This window comes from Zophobas morio, unplaced genomic scaffold (genome assembly GCF_036711695.1).
Source record: "Zophobas morio isolate AGI-343-1 ecotype UQ-CSIRO unplaced genomic scaffold, CSIRO_AGI_Zmor_V1 ptg000011l, whole genome shotgun sequence".
In the NCBI taxonomy this organism is placed as follows: domain Eukaryota; kingdom Metazoa; phylum Arthropoda; class Insecta; order Coleoptera; family Tenebrionidae; genus Zophobas; species Zophobas morio.
In genome coordinates, this window is record NW_026972116.1 from 11,346,614 (window position 1) to 11,370,274 (window position 23,661).

The following is a 23,661-nucleotide window of genomic DNA, read 5'->3' on the forward strand; positions in this document are numbered from 1 at the left end:
ACAGCGCAGGGTACAGCAAAGGAATTGCTTAAATAAGTGTTAGAAAATATTACGCTTCTAGGACCAGTTTGAAATGTTGGTTTTTTGCTTTGTTGACATACTATTCTTATTTTTCGTCACGTTCATTTATACAAGCGTAAAAAAATTATCATCGTAAAATCAATATATCACAATAACAATAATAATAAGAGGAAGATTGCTGCAAATTTAGTGTTTTTAATTTTGAAACGTTTAAAAAAATACATAAAAACACACTGGAAGGACAAGGTTAAGTCTTATGAGGAAGCTGTGTACATCACTTGAAATTCCAACTTACCTGTTAATGGTAAAACGTTAACCAATATTTATCTAACCAACATCAAGAATTCAGTAACGTTCCATCATTATTTTGCGTAGTTAAGATCATCTAAATTTTATAAAATAATGTACCCCTATACTCGTGGTTCATGAATCTGTCTTGATTTTTATAACAATAATCACTTTGCAAAATTTTTTGTGCAATATTTTCCACCACATTAAGCTCATACATAAAATACGGCAGAAGTTCTTTGAAATAACGACCAATTTTATTATTATTTAGATTACTCATTTGTGTTGTAAATTCTTTTTTATTTATAACTTCCATTTCTGATATTGTGTATATCGCAGCTGTTGTGAAAAGTTTTAAGAAACTAAACACAACAAAATTTTTTAAAAATGTTAAAAATATAATGACGGTTCTGTCGCAGTTACTGTGTTACAGTGTAGTGTCCTGAATTTTTTCCCCTAAAGGACAACGTTCGCTCTATGGCCCTCGCCAATTACCGCGTCCTCAAGAATTCCCTTTGAAGCCATAAAAAATTAAATCGTGATTCACACGATTATAAGAAAAAAAGGTACAGTACCGTAACGTTGACACTTTTTAAGTGGAAAATATTGGGTAAATTTTACCTTTGCAGTTGACTATGTGTTATTGAACATTATTACTTAACACATTCTTGTTCACTTCGGGTTTCTTAGTATTCCGCTTATTTTACAAACTATAAAAAGTTTAAAGATGGGACTAGAGGTAGAAACAACATTATACACAACCTGAAATGTCTTACTACAACGATTATTCCCCACAACCACTGTAAACACAAAAGTTTTTGTAAAAAATTTGCTGCAGTGAGGCACATTTTTTGACATTTCACAACCGCTCTTGACACCAGGAATCATTTATAGTCTCCGTACCGAGAGAGCAATTAAAACACGATCAAAAACATTCATGAATTTGTGAAAGTTTGTCTTTGATTGATTGCATCTTCAACTCAAACTTTCAAATTGACGGTAATTTGAAAAACGAAAATTCTATCAAAGATAAATCTTCAAAAACCCATGGCTGCCTTTGATCGTGTTTTTTATTGATCTCTGGGTATAACCGAGCCTTTAGTTTATTTAAGAAATAATTCCTTCTAATTTGGGTAACTTTCTAGACAATTACAAATATGTCACTGCTTCTGTTTGTATTTTCTAAAATACAGTAAAATATTTTATGCAAGGTTGATGTCTTCTCTCTACCCTTTCAAGTTGTCAATTCAAGTTCAGGAAATAAAAGACATCAAAATGGCCACTATAACATTGTGTATTATATATTGATTGATCTAAGTAACAAATACTTAGTGTAGTTATTTTTTTGTTTGATTTGAGTCAAGCCTCTCAAAAAACAATTTAAATTAAAATAAATAGAAACTCTAGAACATGTCCCTCAGGACAGCGTGTTAAACCTTTTACTTTTCATCCTATTCGTGAATGGCAGTCAAAATTATGGTCAGAACAGATTGCTGTTTGCTTGGTTTCCACTAGGGAGTCTCCAAATCAAATAGTCAACATTAACAAAAAATTGGTTCATTAATGATGGACTAATATGAAACGAATCTGAATGATACACTTCTCAAACATTCATGGCAATGTATGTAGGGCATGTTTTCGTTCATCTCCTATTAAAAAAAAATGTGTCTAATGTATTATTGATTAACAATTTTTGCAAACCATTGCAAGAATTTTGATTATGTGACGACATTGTCTTGTAATTGAATGTTAATAAGACACGTTGTTTTTCTTTCTGGCTTGTGCTATATCTTTTCATTCTTATTATTTCATTTTACTTTACAAGCGTAGGCGAAGAGAAGTTTTATGATAGGGTCCATCGGGCGAATGGATATTTGCATGTTTTCTCGACGTTTCATGGTCCCTAAAATACGAAAAAATAGGTCGCCCGTTGTCATCTGTGTTGATAATCTCCGAAAACATCTATTTTTGTCAAATTTTATATGTGCGTGGAATATCGTGAAGATAGTCAACGTTTTATGCAATAACATACGCCTATACTTGTGGTTTACGAATCTGCCTTGATTTTTCATACAGATTTTCGCAACTTCATAATATTGTATAGCAACATTTTGTACTGATATAAGACTGCTGTTTAAGAAGCTCTCAAAGGCTCAGACGGAATGGGGTGTGCTAACAACGGAAATATCGCCCCCGATGGGCCACTTATTTTTTTATTACACTGTGACTAGTATGGTCTTTTTTTAACATCTGGATTTGTTTGATTGTACGTCAAGGACGAGAGAAGTTCTGTCTAATGTTTTGACATTGTGAGGTTGTGCCTCCATTGATTTAACATTTTCGTAACGAAGTCATCTGTATCCATCCAGTGGCAAGCAACAAGTGGTAGGTTTGTTTAATTTTAACACAATAACATTAATTCTACCAGGAGAAAGTTGTTCAATCTTGTTAGCCTTGCTGATAGAAGTTCGGATAAGTTAACAGAACGAACTCCGAGTTCCCGTTAGTGTCATTGAAAGTATTTGGTTCGTTTTTGTGTGATGTACTTTGTTGGCACAAAGTTTAAAGTTTTTTGTATTTTCTTTTGGGTTCGGTTCAGATACACAGTTTCCATGCGTTGTAAACAGGGGCAGTAATGAAAGAATATCAATTGTTCCAACTACATGTGGGTAGTCTTTTTCTGTCAGTGTTTGGACATGTTTGAAAAAATAGAAAACCTTCGTAGATAAGTTTGAATGGATGTTGTTTTTGGTTATTGAAAAATGGGGCTTCTGCTCCTGCTTCTGATGAAGAATGCGACTTCCATTTAACGCTTTTTTTTCTGTACAATAAAAAAGGTGTTTCAGCCCGTCACAAGTATAATATGATTCAGTAACCTATCTCTTCTCCAAGAACATAGAAGCACAGTTTATGGATGTGAACATCTGGGAATTTGATCTATTTTAAATTAACTACGTACCTACAAAAATTCTATTTGTTAATTCTGCAAGTTCTACTTCGATAGTGAAAATGATTTCACTACTTTCAAGAGAAAATCGTTGTAATCTCTCTAGCTTCCTGCTCTGCACGAACCTTATAACCTAACACTAAACATAAAATTTAATGTTTGATTTTTCCAGATAGTAATTTCCAAATTGTTCAGCTTTAAAGGGCTAAACCTTGATTCTTTCCTGGAAACTTCATAGTGTCACAGCTACCTCTCCAACCGCTATCTCATCTTAGCCAATGCCGCTGGAAATTACTATTTCGCTCAACGACCTTCTATGCTTAATTTACAATTTCCTCGCTAGTTTCTCTTTCCTGCTTGCGCCCGAAACAAAATTTTAAATGTGGCCAAATTAATAACAACGAAAACTTCAAAATTTTAATTTTCGCCTAGTGTATGTGTCTCTCGGATTGACCGATCAAACCTAGGAAAAAATCGCACGATTTCTTTAGTGCAACTCACCGACTGAACGTTAAAAATTCAAGTAAATATTCTCGTTAGTAAAAAAACCAGCTACCATCTTTCCGATCTCATCTCCTTGCGTAAACTGCATTCCCGCGCGACCTCCCTTTGCGTCTTGGTTGCGACTAAGCATGAATTGTTTATTTCCAGGACGGCGAACGAGGGTATCTCGAGGGTTTGGCATCACGATATGCCGACTTGTTCAGCACACACTACGGGGATGTTTTGGGTCATCTGGAAGATTTGCGTCGTATCGAGTGGGCAGAATCCTCACCCCGAGAACGAAGTGCCATTACGCCGGGCACTCCACCTGCCAACTACAGTCCTGTCGGTGGAACACCCGTTTCAACAGGACATGGTCTCACGTCATCACAATCGCAGCCTATTTACGTACCCGGAAAATATTCGGTTAGTACAGACACATTTTCAGCCGCTTTTTTCATTCGCTGTCCTTCAACAAGAGCCATTTGCGTAAGCGCCTCGACAGCCGTAAATTTTCAGCATGGGGCTTTGCTAAATTAAATTAACCAATTAACCGAAAATTACGCTCAAGTCGAGCGGATTTTTAGATGGGTAATTCTTTGCAGGAAGGAATACGTTTGAATTCTTTGGGTCAGGTTTTGGCGGTAATGTGAGGCGAGTTCTCTTGGAAAGTGTTACGAGTGGCGTCTTCTTGTTTATTTTGGTTTAAACTTTGGGATGTAAAATCCACAATGCTTTATTGATGTTTGAATGATAGAGAGGTCGATATTTGTCACATCTATCTGGGATTATTTCTCAAATTTTTCCTGATGTATATAAATAGCGTTTTTCATTTATTGACCATTTGGTTGATAAACATATAAAACTCATCTGTCAACGAAATCGGTAGGTGGACTTCTGCACAATTCACCAGAGCTACCACTATTTAACTAAAATTTATTTCGCTTGTTTTTCTCGAATTTTCGTACTATTTAAAACATGACTTTATTATTTATTACAGCAAAAATCTTCTTTTAATGAGTACAGTGATGCAATAAAAATTACATTTTGATATGTATGTATACCTACGCTTTCTAAAATAATTCCTTTGAAAACCTCTTGAGTCCCCAAAATCAACATTTAAATTTTGATTTTTCGTCGAAAGTTCTTCCATTTTGCAATCAAAGAAAAGACACAGAAAAATGACAAAATTGTTTGTGTTTATTTATTGACAACAAACTGGTTCACATGGAAACGTGACTACTATGGTAACAACCTTGTATGGCCGTTGATCAAGGATTTTCTAAATTCCATTTCTTTCAAAATTTGACTACTTTGGAGAGCTTTTGTGCAAACGATTTTAGGAAATTCCACTTATAATAATCTTAATCACCATTCGTTTTCTGATATGTACTCTAGTTTGGGTACTTAAACTTAACATAAAAATCTATTTATTATGACTAATGGTTTTTAAATAGATTTTTACTGAAAAACTAGAAGAGTGTGTCGAAATCTGAAAAATTTCAAATGTTAGAAAATATTACTTAAAATAATACGAAAATTAAAAAAAAATAAACATATGAGAATCAGTCGAACACCACAGCACTATTCTGAAATGTGCAAAATTTGGATGAATTTGTCGTGTAGTGGATATTCCTCAAAAGAACAAACTTACGAAATCTTTGATATAAAATGCATTGGTTGTGAGCTTTACACGCTTAAAACTTCAGCTGAAGCATATTTTTTTTATTTACAATTGTTACATATGTTTATACCGTTTAGCTAAGAGTTTTATTAGTGTAGTATTTTTGAAGGTGAAACTTTATTTTAATACAAATTTAACTAATACAATACAATGTGGGTGTACACATGTGGTAAATTAATAAATATTCTCTTCACTACGTAATAAATTTCATATAATATTTTGTGATCTACAGATTGTCAACATTTGAACTCATTGCACAAATATTTGTTTTAAATCGGTAATAATTAGTAATAATACAAATTATAATTAACAATTGTAGAATTGCATTTGGAATATTTTTACGTAAAATAACAGTTGCTAAACAACATTTTCATAAACATACTAGCGGGTAATTAACGCGGTAGTTTTGGAATTATTTGTTTTAAAAAATTGGTCGGAGGTTATCTAGACATAATTTCCCTTACTCCTGAAGTACAGTACACCATATCTAGCTGTAGAATTGTAACATTTGATATTACGAATTGTATTTTTTTATAACCTCTAAATGTTAAAATAAAGATATGTGTGTAATCAATTTTCGAGAAAACGATTTGATCAATAAATTCAATTTCCTCATCCTTTAGGTTAAGTTTTTTTTAGTGAGCAATTCAAAAACAAGTATGAATGCATGCATAAACCAAAAGTATAGACTATTTATTTTAGATAGGATTTATTCGGCAAAATTTTGAGATGATGCCATGCATTTTTTGGGAAGGGATAAACAGATACATTTTGATTAACGATTTATTATGATTATCTTACTCTTCAAAAAAATGAAACAATAGGAGCTCGTGACATGCTTTCAAAACCTTTACGAAAGCAAAACATCATGGCCCCCGAAATTCTTTCAAATTCTGTCAACAATAAAACAGCCGGGAACTCCAAAATACTTTCCAAGTTCCTCAACAAAATAAAACGGCAGCGGCCCTGGAAATTCTTTCAAACTTTTCAGAAAACATATCACTAGGGACACCTTCGTGATTCTTCCAAATTCTTCAAAAAGAAAGACCTTGTGATTTTCAAATTCTTCCAAAAAAACCTCTTGTGTTTTTCCAAATTCTTTTAACAACAAGAGAAAAGCAGCGTATCAGGGCCCTCCCACATCTTTAATTTTTTTTCAACAATGAAACATCAGGGTCCCCCGAGATTGGTGTCTCTGAAAATTCCTTCAAATTCTACAGAAAATATTTTGTAAAATGTAAACATTTTGAGGTAACGCGTTCACATTGTTGGCGAGGATGATTAGATAAATACTGTTTAACGTTTTATGCAGTAGTTTTCGATATTATCTGTCTAATAAAAATATACACAGACAGACAGACAGACAGACAGACGACAAATCCACGGAAAAGATGACCTATTTTTTCGTACCAAAAAATACCTATTGCTGCGTTTACACTCGGAAAGTAAAAAACTGGTCGAAGGTTATTTCGATAGAACTTCCCTCACCTCTAAAGTACGACAGAACATATCCACCTTTTTCTAAAAATTAGAAAATTTGATTTTGTTAAGTTGAAAAAAAGATTGTATGTAGTGCTAAAGTAAATGGAAAGGAGCGTGTTACGTGTCTGTTTCAAATGAGTTTTTCGTTTACAAAATTTTGTGAATAACAATATTGTATTCCCAAATTTTCGGGAGCCTTTCCTGATTTAATCAATAAAATAAGTTGACTCATTCATTAATTTTTTTGAGTAGCCTGTCTAAGCAATTGTAAAAAATGTGTATGCAGTGCCAAAACACAAGTATAGACCCATTATATTTTTGATCTTTCAGAGAGCGTTTATTGGGCATAATTTTGAAATCACGTCGTCAGTTTTTGGAGGTGATAAACAAATATATGTTGATTAAAAATTTACCATGCTTACGATAAGTCTAAAACGTCAGCCAGATTTCAAAGTATTCGGTTTTTAGATTCAAAATTAAATTTCAAAACGTTGTTATGCAAATTTCATTCTTTTCAAAAAATCTGGATGTTTCAAGCAAGAACTCAAGTCGGATTCATAAACTACACGTGTAGGAGTATGTTATTTTATACAATTTGGAACCCATAAAATATGTGCAATTTTAAGCTGACGTCATCACATTGTTGGTAGAAATGATTAGCTAAATTTAGGATAGGGTTTTACGATGTACATGATACTCATAACACAATATAAAACTTGATGCCAATCGGTCTGCTAGTTTTGGAGATTATCTGTTTAACATAAATCGAACAGACAGCGGACAGACAGACAGACAGACGGACGAAAACCGAAGAGCTATGTTTTCGTACTCTAGAGCTCATGGTCATGACTCATCCAGAAAATATGAAAGTAACCAATCACCCGATAGACTCGATTACAACACTTCCTCAGTTTTTGTAGTTTTTTAATTTAGTGTAATTCTCAGCCGATCTAATTTCTGATGTTATCATAGAGAAAATATATCCTAAGGATAAGTGTTGAAAATTAACAATCCGTTGTCCCTGGAACCTATATTTCAAACAAATATATTCAAGTCGAAAATCTATACCTAAGATTTTCATTCATTTTGAAATTCTGTAATTTTGACAGTCTATAAATTATTTATTATATTTCTCCATACGTTCAAAATCAAAGAATCTAACTGTCAGCTTTTTTCTCCTTTTACTAACGGAGCTTAAATTAGGAAAGTATTGTAATACGATTCGCGTGACAAGTAGCTAACGTAATATTTTTGCGACGTTTCGTAATTCCTGGAATATAAAAAAGTAGATGTCCCATTTCCACCTAACTTCATGTCGTCTGTTGACGATTTTATTAGACAGATAATCTCCGAATCTAGTGTTGTGAAATATATTTAGGTGTAGTTTAATGATATCGTGTAGATCGCAAAATTTATCTGATCATCCCACCAACAATTTGACGACATCGCCTAAAGGTTTTATAAGGGCAGTTCTACTTAAATTTTATAAAACGGCACATTTCTGCACTTATTGTCTATTATTCCACCTTTATTTTTACCTTGTCTGCTGCTTTAGATTCCTCTCACGGTCGCGGAAAAAAGCAAAGAGACTCATGATCATTCTTCCGAAAAAACAATTTTGAGTTAACAGTTACTGCAAATTTCATTTCATAAGGATGTAAATTTATTATTTTATTGTATTAATTCTAATCTAAATTATATAGGGAGATAATTTTATCCATATTTCTAATTGAAAGCATTTTGTAAAAACTTTTCCCGATCAATACACATCATCATTAAACATCGAATGAAATATGGAAAAGTGCTCTATTTCCACTGTCTGCAGAATAATTAATACATACAATTCAAAATCCATGTTATAGCAAACAGAATCGAACGTCCTAAAATATCTGGCTGTTCAATTCCACGTAAGAATTAATTAATTTAAAATGTACTAAAAAATTCTTTTATTAAACTGAGTCGACGGTTTCCGTGGAGATGAAATTGAATTTAGTTTTTTCTCTTTCCTAGAATTTGGAATTAAAAACAACATTTAACTTTTGATTGAAATCATGCTTTGTGATGTTGGAAATATTTATTAAATGCCACGAAAGTTTCGTTATTCATATATGGGAGGTACTTTTTGATTTCTAATCCACAATTCTGAAATTAGGTCCGGTTCCTAGAAGGCAGCCGCTAGGGTGGAAATCCTGATAAATATCTTCTATTATAACAATGAGATGCTTACCAGACTTCATAATTTTCATATTTTACACCTCTGTCCTATGTTATATTTTAATTAAATATTAAATGAAAAAACTGAACATTGTAAAAAAATTTAAAAATAAGGAAACATTTTTTCCAATAATTGTTCATTCGCTGCATCTATTTCTTGGTCGAAAAATTGGAACTATTTGTTACTAAATTATCGAATATGGTAATCAACGTAACATTGGAGAAGTTATAGTCTTGTAGCTGTTAAAAAGCCACAAGTTTACGTTATAAGCCATGAACTTTACGAACCTATTTCCTTCGTAAAACAGGAGTAGAACTGTAATTAATAAAACTCTTAAACGGCCACAATAGACTTTTCTTTGACTTATTAAGTTCAAAGCGTTTAAAGTAATTGCAGTAATCGTTGACAGATGTTTCTTTGTATATAGTGAATTTGTTTTCTTAATCTAACAACCTCATTTATTTTAGTCATTAATTGTAGCAGTTTTTGCACTGTTCGGTGCGTCGACTTGCCAGTTCTCTGTTTTCTGTGTTTACAGAAAGAATTTATTGTTACTTGGAACAAAGGGTACTTAAAAAAGTTTGGTAATAAAGTAATTATCTACATTAATTAACAATCCAAAAACTGTTAATTATTTTTTTACTTTATCCAGGCAGGAACTTCACCAAAAGTTGAAAACAATTTAGTTATAGTGGAAACATTTTATCTCATCTTTGTTATTCGTTGTTGTCGTAAAACATTGTTACAGGACCTTAATTACGCCTTTGCTTTAAGGCAAGCCGAAAATGGGTTTAAATAACGCAAACGATTTTAAGTCATGTTAAGGTTATTACTACGCGAATTCTATTCCTTCTCATACATATTCAAAACGGTGCTTAAACTTAATTAACCCTCAAAATGTGTGGCTATTATTTAGATTGTAAAGAAAATTTAAAGTCACTCGGCAGTACGTAACCCTCAGAGTTTATTAAAATGATTTACTCCGTTGCTAGAAATTCCTGTACTATGTGAATAATTAACCATTCTTCGTGCATAAGTTTGTATTCCACTTTCGCAGAGGATAATGCAATTTAATTTCGTTGCCTCGTTTCAGCCTTCGAGTTGTTTGAGTGATAAAGAGGAAGACGAAATATACGGCTTTGGATATGGAGTATTTGGAGCGCAAATCGCGAGGCAGCAGCAGCAAAGGTTAATGGGACCAGCGCCTACGAGTCATCAACCACTATTATTACAACACCAGCACAACTATCAAACGTGAGTATAGCCCAGAAGTGGGGTACTTATTATATTTAATGGAAAATTATAGTGTGATAAAGTTAAAGACCGCGTTTTACTGTTTAGTGCATCGCACAGAAGAAAACAAAAAATTGGTCGAAAGTTATTTTGACAGAAGTTTTTGAAAAATTATGAAATTTTTCTGTGATTTTTGTTTCTGAGTAGCCTCTATTAATTAAAAACCAGTGACGTAAATAACATCCGGCAGTTTTTTTGACTTGCATTTTTCAATTCTTGAATTTATCTTTTTTTTATTTCTTCAATTTTTCAATTTTCTTGCTTTTGAATTTTTCAATTTTTCGATTCAGTAATTTTTCATTTTTTCAAATTTTTGCTTTGCAATTTTTCATTCCGGTTTTTCATTTTTACAATATTATTTCTTTTTTCAATGTGAATTTTTTTAATTTCTGAATTTTTCAATTTTACGATTTGCAGTTTTTTAATTTTAAAATATTCGGTTTTTCAACTTTTAGGGCCAGTTTATATAATAGATATTTTGATTGTTAATCACGCAGTGAACGCGGCATTTAGCGACATCTTATTGGCGTACAGTCGGTCACATGGTATTTTGACGCCGTGTTAAAAATTTAATCGCAATTAAATATTTAACTGAGCTTCTGTAAACCCAGTCTTAAGATTTTTCGTTTCTTCATTTTTCGATTTTTCAATTTTTCTGGTTTACATTTTAAATATACAATAGGAGTAATTATGAAATTTTTTTTAATTTCCTCTGTTTCAATTTTAAGATTTTAGAATTTTTCAATTATTGAATTATGAATTTTGAAACTTATTTTTCGATTTTTCAGTTTTTCACTTTTTAAAGTTTAATAAAGTAAGAGCTAAGGACCATTGGTTATTTTATTTTATTTAGAACATCAAATTGTCCCACCATGGTCGAACATGAGATTGTTCTCTATATTTAATTTTTAAATTTTTCGGTTCTTTAATTTTTATTTTTTTCAAATTTTCGCTTCGTAATTTTTCATTCCGGTTTTTCATTTTCTTCAATTTTACATTTTTTTCCTTTTTTCAATGTGAAATTTAATTTTTGGATTTTTCAGTTTTACCATTTGCAGTTTTTCAATTTTAAATTATTCTGTTTTTCAACCTTTAGGGCCACTTTATACAATATTTTGTTTAAGTTAATCACGCAGTGAACGCGGCAATTAGGGACGTCTGATTGGCGTAGAGTCGGTCACATTTTACACGGTATTTTAATGCCGTTAATCACAACGAAATATTTAATTGAGCTTCTGTAAACCAAGTCTTTAGGTTTTTTAATTTTTGGTTTTTTCAATTTTAGATTTTTTACTTTTTCGATTTTTCAGTTTTTTATTTCTTCGATTTTCGATTTTTGTTTTCTAGTTTACATTTTGAATACGTAATAATTATTACCTATTTTTTAATTTTCCACTGTTTCAATTATTGGACTTTGAAACTTTTTTAGGGATTCGATTTTTCAGTTTTGCACTTTTTAATTTTTGAATTTCTCCATATTTAATTTTTCAATTTTTCGATTGTTTAATTTTTCATTTTATCCAAATTTTTCCTTTGCAATTTTTCATTCCGGCTTTTCATTTTCTTCATTTTTACAGTTTTTTTCCTTTTTTTCATTGTGAAATTTTTTAATTTTTGGATTTTTTAATTTTTTACGATTTGCAGTTTTTCAATTTTAAAATATTTGGTTTTTCAACTTTTTAGGCCAGTTTGTAGAATATTCTGATTAACTGAATCACTCAGTAAACGCGGCATTTAGCAACGTCTGATTGGCGTAGGTCGGCCACATGGTATTTTAACGCCGTATTGAAAATTTAATCGCAATTAAATATTTAATTGCGCTCCTATGCACCGAGTTTTCATATTTTTTAATTTTTCGTCTTTTCAATTTTAGTTTTTTCAATTTTTCGTTTCTTCGATTTTTAATTTGCAATTTTTCTAGTTTACATTTTAAATATGTAATAATTGTTACATTTTTTTTAGTTTTCACTGTGTCAGTTTTGCGATTTTAGAATTTGCCATTTTCAATTTATTGGATTTTGAACATTTTTTATTTATTCCATTTTTCAATTTTTCACTTTTTAATCTTTGAATTTCTCCATATTCAAATTTTCAATTTTTTGTTTTTCAATGTTAGTTTTTTTAGTGTACAATTTTGACGATTTTCAATTTTTCGATTTTCCACGTTTTCGATTTTGCAATTTCTCGTTTTTTTAGTTGTTTCGCGATTTTTAACTTTTAGATTTTTAATTTTTCAATTTTTCGAATCAAGAAAATGGAAAAACTGCAAAATTGAAAAATCGAAACATTAAAAATTGACAAACTAAAAATCGAAAAAGTGCAAAATCGAAATCGCGAAATATTGAAAATTAAAGAAATCGGAAAATCGTATAGCGAAATTAAAAAAATGCAAAATTGAAAAATTAAAAAATGGGAAACTCGAGGAATAGGAAAATCCAAGAGTTTAACTTTGAAAAACTGAATAAACGAAATATTGCAAAATTGAAAAGAAAATATAAAGGACATATTATAAAATTGAAACAAAATATAAAGGAAATTAAAAAACAAGAAAAAAATTAAAAATCGAAACATTAAAAACTGAGAACCTGAAAAATGAAAAATTGTAGTATTGAAAAATTAAAATAATTAAAATTAAAAAAACGAAAAATTGTAATATCAAAAATTGGTCGATGATAATAAATCCAGATTTTTCGAAAAAATAGAAGAATTGATTTCGCAAATTTTATTTTTGATGATAACCCTTAAAATAAAGAAATGTATATAATGTTAAAATAAATGTAGAGAATGGTGCTCTGCTTTTGTTTCAAGTGAGTTTTTCCATTACAAAATTTTTTGTGACAAACATTTTTGCAATAATATGTAATAACAGTACTGCATTTTCAAATTTTTGGGAAAGTTGAGTCAAGCGTTCTTGATTTTAGTCAATACAATAAATTGCCTCTTTTATTAGAGTTTTTTTAGACACCCTGTATGAGTAGCCTGAGTGTTATGATAAACCACATTTATAGAATCATAATATTTCGCATATTTCAGAGAGCAATAAAATTCAGCAAAATTTTGAAATGACGTCATCAATTTTTTGGTAGAGAGGAAACACATAAATTTTGATTAACAATATGCCATCATTACAATAACTTTAAAACATTTGCAAGACTTCAGAACATTCGGTTTTGCAGTTTCAAAGTTAAATTGCAAAATGTTGTTTTAGAATTTTGATTTTTTTCCAATAATGTGGATATTTAGGGTAAAAACTGCATACGAATTCATAATAAAAATTTGGACAGACAGACGGAAACGGCAGGCCTATTTTTTCGAACTTTAGGAGTCATGAAACGTTGAAAAAACATAAAAGTAGCCAGTTGTCCAATGGACTCGATTACAACACTTTCTTAGCTTACGTTCAAGTACGAAAAATCTTTGATCTTATCATCATACTTAGTTCTACTTGGCAATTCGCTGTCAAATAACGTGGATTTTACACACCACGGTTTATTGCTTAAAAGAAAGAGGTAATTCTGCAAACCCAACAGCTCTCCACCTCAGTGGAAAATCTGTTTATAATCTAGCTCCGTAACGTTTCCACTACATATCATTTCAGAGAAGACGTGCGGTTTCAATTCTAAAGACGACTTATATAAGTACATAAAGAGAATTATTTCAAACCATACGCTATAACTTTGCCACTGATTGACTTTAAAATCTTCAATAATAAAAAAAGTGCCATGTTCAAAATTTCAATCCACCTTTTGTGTAAAGAACAAAGAAAAATGTTTTTGATAGAAATTTAGAAGCACCAGCACATTAAAAAGTTACACTGTTAAAATCGGTAGTGTTTGATTATATTACAGTTAAAAAACTAAGACAGGATTTTGAATAGTTTTTGAAATTACGAAAATATAAGAAACAATTCGACTTACTAAGAAATTTCAATATACAAAAATCAAATTTTAACACGAATAGAAGCGGAATTAAAAAAGTTTTACGATAATTTGTCTTAGATTCATGTATTAACTTCTTCAGAAATCGGTAGGTTTTTGATAATTGACAACATCGCCGCAAATTCTCCCATTTAAAACGCTTTGCTTTTGTACGCTGCTAAGTCAAACCGAAACGCACAATAGGTTATTTATTGTAATTATTACACCTGTTCTTCACCAACTCGTTTATCGTAAGCCCTAGTTCAATTTTACATATCGAATAAAAATATCACTATGTTTTAATCTGCAATACATCAATCGGGGCATCAAAGGAGGGATATTCTTATGGTGCGCTAAATTGGCAAAGACTTCTAATTTGTGTTCTCGAAGAAGTTCAACGTTTAATTTATTCGGAAGAGCATCTGGGACAAACGTTTGATTGGTAATTCGTTACAAATGAAAGCCTGCGTCAGCTCTGGCATTTTCTTTGTCTCTATTTCCTTATTTGCTCGTTAAATCAAAATTGCCATCTCGCGACTAGCGTACACGTATCCATTACCAAAGTCTTGGAAGTCTGGATGCTTTCGCCGTTTCGACTCTCAATACCATCAATAATAATTCCATATTTACTCTTCAATGTAAATACGGTTTGATGGTTACGTGTGAGCCAAGTTCGTAACTCTTGCAGGCAGAGCTCCACAATCGGTCCGCGTCACGTAATAAGCTTTATGGCACGTTTTTGGCGAACAAATACGAATTCAGGGGCCCTTAATTGATATTGCGACAGAAGTTATGAGGCACCGTTAGAAGAATCCCAATCAGAGCGTGATATCCTGCGGTGAAAATCTCATAATGTCGTTTTGACTGCTTCTGTTTGCTGTGCGGAGGCTTTGTTTAAGGATATGATTAAAAAAGGCGACTACGGCAGAAATAGTGGCGATTTCCTCTCCGCCTGTTATATCTTGTAATATAATTATATAAATAAATAACTGAAAGAATCGTAAAAGTCGGCAAGCGCAACCCCGGCGGTTTTATATTCTCATTTTAACAAAATGTGCGCTACGTAACGACTTCAATAAAATAAAACGCGATTGAAGATCCTCATTGGCGTGAACCTCTTCAACACCCATTTCGTCGACTTCGCGATTCTATACGGATTATTTCCACCTCCAGCGCGATTTAATATCTTCGTTACGGCCATTTTTTTAACGGGATAATGCAAATTTCTCGACTAAATTCTTCCCACAACGTCGCCCGCAGAAACTTGATTTAGACTTATCTCAATCATAATATGTGATGGATATTTCATTATTTATTTAAATTGAGTGCCTTCCATAAAGAAAATTATCCCACCAATTTATTATAACGTTATTAAAAAAAATCACGTTTCAACCATTACTACACATTTACGTAAAAAATTGGTCGAACTTGTTTATATTTGGTATGGCGCGGAGTTCGGAGAAATCGGGTATACGGTCAAACAATTACTCCAACACTATGAATGCGTCGATAATAGTTCTTATACTTGTATAAAATGTGATGATGCATTTAGGATTTTTTAAGGTAAAACATCAAGGCGGAATCATAAACTACAAGTATAGGAATATGTAATTTTTTTAAATTTAAATGACGTCTACTAAAAAAAAATGGAGAGGAGGTCTCCAAATTGTTAATCAAGACGATTAGACAAATGTTGGTAATCGTTTTACCATCTGCACAATATTCTTAAGACACGTTAATGACAACAATCGGCCCAGTAGTTTCAGCTATTCTATTATACAGATAAATGATCTTTAAAAAATATTGATCGATTGATGTGGAATTTTGCAAAATAAATTCAATTTTAGTCGAGTCAATGAAGGATCTTACCTCATAACTCTCAGCAACATATACAATTTTGATGTTTTTTTTTTAATGTATAATTTAATATATTACTTCAAATCAGTAACACAGTAAAGGGTAGACGTAGCTATTTATATTGTTTAAAAAGTTGTAAAAAATCATGTAATTTATTTATGTTTATTCTATTTTAGAATCATAATCTTGTTTATAAGCACTCAAATGAGGGCATAAATTCGCCTTTATGGCACAAATCAGTCAAAAATTGCTAATCAACGATTGATTATTCATTTGCATTAATTAATTATTCAAATAAGCTTCGATATTCAACATTTTTATTAAAATTGGGAAAATACTATTTCATCAAATCATGACCTGGCCTGACTTCAAATTCTTCTAAAATTTCTTTTGAATAAACGTTTTTCCCTTCTTCAGTTTGCATTTTAAAAATCGAATTATTTAACAAACAAACAGCTATATATTAAAGTTTGCATCGGCTCAATTCACACAATCTTGCCGGAAATACTCAATATTTCGTTAAAAATATTTTAGAAACTAAAATAAAATAAAACGTTGGATGTACCACGGGCATAATTGTCGATTGTGGCCCTTGGGAAATTAAAAGCCCTCCTTTGTAACCATAATCTCCATAATTATGCCCTTAATACATAAATAACTTTTTTTTCGTGAAAATAATTATTCTTTGAGTAAAGAAATTATAAAATTTTCAATACAAATTTTAATATGAGCTACTGAAGTCTTTTTACGGCGAAAGTTAATACGGTTCTAAATTTTTATGAACACCTAAGACAGAAACGAATTTTGTTGTGCACGTTAATTATCCCTGGGTAAATAAATTCACGGTTTAACTCCAAATGGGAATAAGAGAATACTGATCAAACTCTTGACCAGTTTTCCCATATTCCTCCAGACGCACTAAGTATTCTTACGTTTTTCGAAGTGAACGTAGATACATGTTTTAACTTTATAAAGTGAATTCAATTGTGTTTTTATTTTTTTAAAGGAACTTTTTTGTGATTAAAGTTAACAAAAAATTGTACAATTAATTGAAGTGTACAAATCACTACAAAGAAAATTATTTACAACGTAATGTGACTTGTCATTGAATTTTTCAATCATTATAGTCAATTATACGTGTTTTTAGTCTGTTCATTAATTTTAAATAAAAAGTCGCTATCATAATCTTTATAGTTCAGCATTATCTTTTATTGAATTTATTGTACTATAAACATACTTTGTCGTTTTTGAAGTGCATAATGCTTTTTTGCTTACATCAATATTTTTGTACGTTTTTCTTTTGTGTTTATTTTCCACATGTTATTTTCCTATGTTTTTTTCAAAATTTCTTATTTCTTGTATATTGCAGGAACAACAACACGATATTGCAGATGCTATTGAAACTTTTTTGTTGCATTTGCAACTAAACATCAAGTATATACACACCAAGGACTTACAGTTTAAATATGGAAAAATTTGTACTACTGTCAACACTTAAAACGATTACTATTAAATTAAAACTAAACGAATTTTTCAAATATTAAGAAAAACTTAGAACCGCTTTGATTTTCGCCCAAATAATACTTTTACATATTTAACTATTATTATTTGAACAATATAAATATCTAAGCGCATGTTTAGCAATGTTTCTGATTTCGAACAATATGTTAAACTAAAGATTAAAAAAAAATCATTTAATTTTAAAAAAGTGGTATTTGTTTCTGAGAATTACGAGATTTTGATGATTGTTTAAGCTTCATTGACTCGACTGTTAGGTTTTATATGATAATAACTTCTACAGCTGTGGTTTCTTAATCCGCTTTTATTTTTACCTTCGAAATCTAGATCTTTAGAGACATTCTTCAAGAAATTTCGAAAATTTGTTTTGAAGATTGTTCTGAAACTTTGCAAATTCGTTAACAATAAATGACGTTGATGACGGCGGTTTGGAATTTTACTATATTAATCGTCCTAAAATACGCAAATCATTATGCGTCTACACTTGTGACATTAGATTTTTGGAAAAACTTTCAAATTGTACCACAAAATCTTGCAGTTTATTTTAAAATCTATTAAACCAACTGTTCTAAAATTTAGCACATGCTTTGAGATAAGATTATCATCAGCTTTACAGATCACTAACCAAAATTTGTCTATCCATCCTCATCAAAATATTGATGACGTCACCTCAAAAATTTGCTGAATAATTCATATTTAAAATGTAAGTATAAAACCATATGCACCTACACTGTGGTTTGTAAACCATCATTACTTTTCATAAAAATTTCTCGTCAAACAAATATGTAGTGAATCTACAGTACCAAATTTTAACACATGAAAATCCTTTAGAGATTATCATTGGGAACCAATTTTTATTTCTTCAGAAAATTGCATACAAGAGACCGCTACTACGTGGCTAGCAGTTTGTTACAAACTTTCATAGTAATTAACCCGACCTTTTTTTAAACAAAAATAGCTAGACGTTAATTTATTAAATGTGTTTGTTGTACCATAAATAGTTACGTTTAAAATTTATAATCACATAACAGTGTCTCTGAATCCATTATGAAAATAAAGTCTGATACCTACATATCTGTATTGCAAACAACATTTTCCCGTGAGAATTATGTCCACAAACAAGCACAACATAACTCGTCAAGCTTTCAAAGGGACTATGCTATCCTATGCTATATTTACTTGATTATAAATGTTTTGCAGAAGAAATTGGACTTTACATAATTTACCAAACGACAAGTCAGACTGTAGTTCCTAATAAAGATTAATTGCAAAGATCACAGATTATCATCATTAGGACCTAGCGTTGCATTGAGATCACTGTCTTTAGGTAAATTTATATGTAAAATCATTTATGGAGAATAAAACAAATAGTAGTTGCTATTAAGTTATGAATTAAACAAGTCCATTAATTAAGAAAAAAGAAGATATGATTATGGCACAAATACAACATAAGTGGTAATGTGTTAACGATTCGCGCAGATAGGTACGTATTTTGTAGCGCTAGCTGTGGAAAATTAACTTTTACCACATAAAATAAAATATCAGAAAATATAAAAAAAACAATGTTCAACGAACGTCATAACTATACACTTTATTTAGATAATTAGATAAGCATTTAGTAATAGCATAGTAGAAAGACTTGTTTTCTCTTAATGTCTGGAAAACCTCTTTTCCAATTAAGAAATAAATAACAAGAGCAATGTAAATACTCCTTATTGTTGTCATTGCCGTCTGTGATTCAAAATAGCAATTTCCATTTCAAGATAAACTAAAGTCAACAAGGTGCAGTAACTTACAGAGTATTTCGTAGCAACTTATTGTTTGTCATAAAAGAAATTTTAATTAAAATCTATATAAGTTTTGTTTGAATTTTTGTTGCCAAGGATGACGTTCCACTGCGTTTTCTCATAACTTCAGCTGGATGCTAAATCTTCACAGTTCATGAGGTCGACACAGAATTAGTGAACGCCCTGCAGACATTTGTCAAGTCAAACGTTATCAACGTAAACCGTAATAAATTAAACGGATAGAGACATTAAAACCTGAGTGTATTAGATTTTTTTACTAATTTGGTGGAAGAGAGTTATAACATGCGAGGTAGCGAACGGTTATGATAGGGTGTGTCCATTATGAGTTTGTGCAAAGTTGGGCAAACTTGAGCCAATTGCTTGAATGTGAGTTTAATGGTTTTTAATATTGTTGTTACAGATGTCTGAGTCCACGGTCGGCCTATTTCTACGAATTTCCTCCCAATGGTAAGTAGAACCGTTATCTATTCTTCTGTTTATGTAGCATAATTGTCCGCTGAAAATGTATAAAAGCCGGTTTTTACTCAACGGGTTAAATGAAAGTAAACGGAATTCGGCGAAACAGTATTTACTTAGGTGAATATACTTTATAAATGAGTATTAACATTCAAATTTCTATTACTGTTTGAGTAAGTATAAGTCGGGGAACAATTAAAAGCAAACTCGCTTGTGTGCATAATCAACAATATCCTCTTCCTCCACTATCATCGTGCTCGGTTTGAAACTTGGATAAGTTCCCAAGTTTCCAAGTATTTGTAGCTTCATTTCTATTGAAATGCACAAGAGGTCAGGTTCTAAGGCAATATCCCAGCAGATTGAATTTACCATGTGCATGCAAACATGCGACCACGCTGTTACGGTTACGATAGTTTGAAAGTAGCCATCCACAAAGACACTATACTTTAATAAACAAACACACAAGATGCTTGTGCCGCACCAACTGCTTTACTGCATATTGCGGATATTAACAGATGCTTGATTTCAAGAAGTTGCCGCTTTATGTAAAGATCCACAACCGATAATTTCGCTTTATGGCCTCCCGTAAAAAATCTTCCACCTCAACAGGTTTAATGCTTTCGCAATCTTTATGTATATTAATGCCCACCATAAACGAAAGGTTTTCGAAGGAACAGCTGCCCAAGTCCCGGTTTTATTGACAGAAACGTTGAAGCTGCTCCTGGATTGTTTGCCTAGATAACATGCTTGCATGCGCTTGTATAACGCGCCAGTGTAAAAACCTGGGAGAAAATACTACCGAGTAGTAAGATCCTGTAAGCGATTAAATGTCGGAGATTTTTAAACGAACGAACTAACTTGACTTTAACTCGATCTTTGTAATTTATTTCTGATAGGAGGTTATTGATCGCTTTTACTTTAGCAGGTGCTTGAAATTAGTGCTTAAAACGAGATCGCCGACGAAAAACAACAAAAGGAAACTTCCGCTTTCTTACTTTTGCTGTTTCTTTTGCGAGACGTGTCGCAGACTGCTTAATTAAATCAGAAGGCATCAATCTTGCTCACGAGTACACTGTTCTTTTTAACTTCCGCCGGTTTTATATTGGCCAGAAGTGATAACAAGACCTTTTTTTAGCACGACAGTACACTCCTTGATCGCTTACTGTGCGGAAAGAAATAATCAACTAGGTCAGGTTGGTTGTTATTGTTTGACCCGAGGAAGATCAAACGAAGCTTTGATAGTATTTACAACCAAACATCTTTCTTTATCTTAAGTATGTAGTATACCAGGGACTTTATTTTTATGTAAATTTCGTTCGGTTGTTTTTGTGTTACGTAATCACAAGGAGCTGCATTCATGACGACTTTCTTTTTTACATTTTGGTATTATACACATGCCCACGTAGGAAATTAGTGTAGTATTTACAATTCCTAATGACAATGTAGATACATACATCAAGTCCGCATACACAATTCACAGTATTACAATGCAAAATGCATTCCTGCATCCTCCATTTACATGTTTGTAATTGGCTGTCCGCCTGTCACCTGTCATAAACTAAAACTCTTACCTTTTAATTAAAGTCATCAAAAGCTTAGTGTGAAGCTCAACAATAGACGTAAGTCTGTTTTAGTGTCGACAGGTCGTATAAAGTCAATTTGGGAGATCCAATGATTTCATTCTGTTTTCTCTCTTCATTTCTAACTGATGAAATATTTATTTTTAATTAAAGACAAACATTCAACTTTCAATCGAATTCAGAGATTTGAATTGCCTGATTTTATGGACGACTTCTGATCTATTCCAAGCAGGTAATAAGGATTTTAAGTTGGATGAAGCTTCAATGTACGTAATTTTTATCGACCTCGTGTGAAAAATCGCTAGTGGAGAATTTAAAATTCTCTTTGACTTTTATGGAGTTTGTGGAAGAACTTTGTCACAAAATGTGTCTGCTTATATGTTAAACACTGATTGCATATCCACTAAAAAATTTGTTTATACACTCCTCTCGTGCACATCATGTATCATGGGAAATGTTATGAAAACTAAGTAAAATCGTCTTTCATCATCATCTCGAACAGATGAAATGTTTTCTTAAAGCTTTGTTTCAAAAAGTCACTGGATGTATTGATGAATCATTCGGTCTTTCGGTCAACATTTTAGTTTCCTTTTCCTTGGATCCAATAACATGATAATCAGGCAATACAATGGAAGCCCAGACCCGTCGTTATGTAATTTTTTCGACAAAGCATGGTGTAATGTGTCAAATTAAATCATTTTAAATGTACTACACTGTTATTTGAAAAGTTAATGTTTAAACATATGTCAAATTTTATTTGTTTATGTACAAGTAGTGTATTCTTCTCATAAAAAAATAGATCGTTTCTTGCTATATGTACTGTAAAAAATCTGGAACTAATCTCTTGACTTACTAATTCCAAAATGGAGTTCTAATCTAAATTATCCTTCCGAAACAACCACAATAATAATGCTCATCAAAAATAATTACTCAGACGTTGTTAATTCTGAAATTATCAAAATCCCATGCACGTTCTTAACGACAATATAATTGCCCATTTTTGATGGCACGAGTGATTGATGGACTTCGTACTTCCCTATTCTGAATGCATTAACACGTAATAGTTTGCACTACTGAACCTCTCAATATTTCAGCAACTCTAACGTCCTTTCTGTTGTCACAATGGGCAGGAATTTTATTTTGCATCATCGACGTTTCGAAAGCAATTTACAAACAGTGTAGACAAACAAATAGGTTTTTCAGTGTCGGGTTATGTACGTGCCTCTGCAGTAATGTCCTACAGGATAGAGAAAGGATAACAGGCATCCTATTCGTCCTATTTGCAAGTGAACATCGACGTACTCGATGCGGTGTCTGTTCATACTGCAGTGCACCTAGTTCGTAGGTTGTTCGTCGAAGCCTATTATTAAAGCTGCGTTTAGAGGCTTGTGCACTGGCTACTATACTGATAAGTGATAAGCACTTGAATAATTTTTATTTAGTGATATTGTCAATTTATTAGTATTTATTTTTTACAGTAACTGTAAATTTTAATAATGAATTTAGCGTGTAAAGTAAGTACGTTTAGTAGATTACATTTTCAAATGTAAAGTTCATTACATGTAGAATCTTACGCCAAACTTGCACGCAACGTGATATCCTTTACCCCTTTGTGTAAATAATTTATACACCACGTGTAGTTTTTTAACTTTGCGTTCATTAAGTAATTTAACCTGCCATTTTTAACGTGAGGCTAAATTACGTATGTGATATACTCTGCCGAGTAAATTTGTATAACTAATCCCAAAAATCAGAATAAGAGGATAATTTTCTACACTAATTGTTTAAAATGTTCTATGACACTGTACAAGTCAGGAACGCCTAGCACATGTCACCGACAAAAAAGGAACCTATCAGAAACCGGTAGTGTAACCGGCAGATCTAAACGCCGCTTTAGCCGTGTCCAATCACCCTTTCCACCTTAATTGCAGATTTACTAACCTATATGTCCTGTCGAGTTAGCGTCATTTTCAACTTATGACAGCTTTCCACCGCCAGAATAGGGCACTTTTTCAGTTGAACGTCGCCACTGTAAAACAAATGAAATAAGTCTGCGAAATTGCGACGGGTTGTTTAAATTGTGGTTATCCCGCCGCTGAAAACTCGCATATC

The 23,661-nt window shown here is 31.9% G+C and overlaps 1 protein-coding gene across 3 annotated transcripts in view; it reads left to right on the forward strand.

The window, feature by feature from the left end:
* LOC135126912 (uncharacterized) overlaps positions 1–23,661 on the forward strand; it is a 459,555-nt gene that overhangs the window by 359,227 nt on the left and 76,667 nt on the right. For 2 of the 3 annotated variants that reach the window (XM_064053136.1, XM_064053134.1), the window contains exons 2-4: positions 3,908–4,165; positions 10,214–10,374; positions 19,914–19,960. In XM_064053136.1, coding sequence (XP_063909206.1) covers positions 3,908–4,165; positions 10,214–10,374; positions 19,914–19,960 — 466 coding nt within the window. The remainder of the gene's footprint in view (positions 1–3,907; positions 4,166–10,213; positions 10,375–19,913; positions 19,961–23,661) is intronic. The other variant, XM_064053135.1, reaches the window with a different exon arrangement.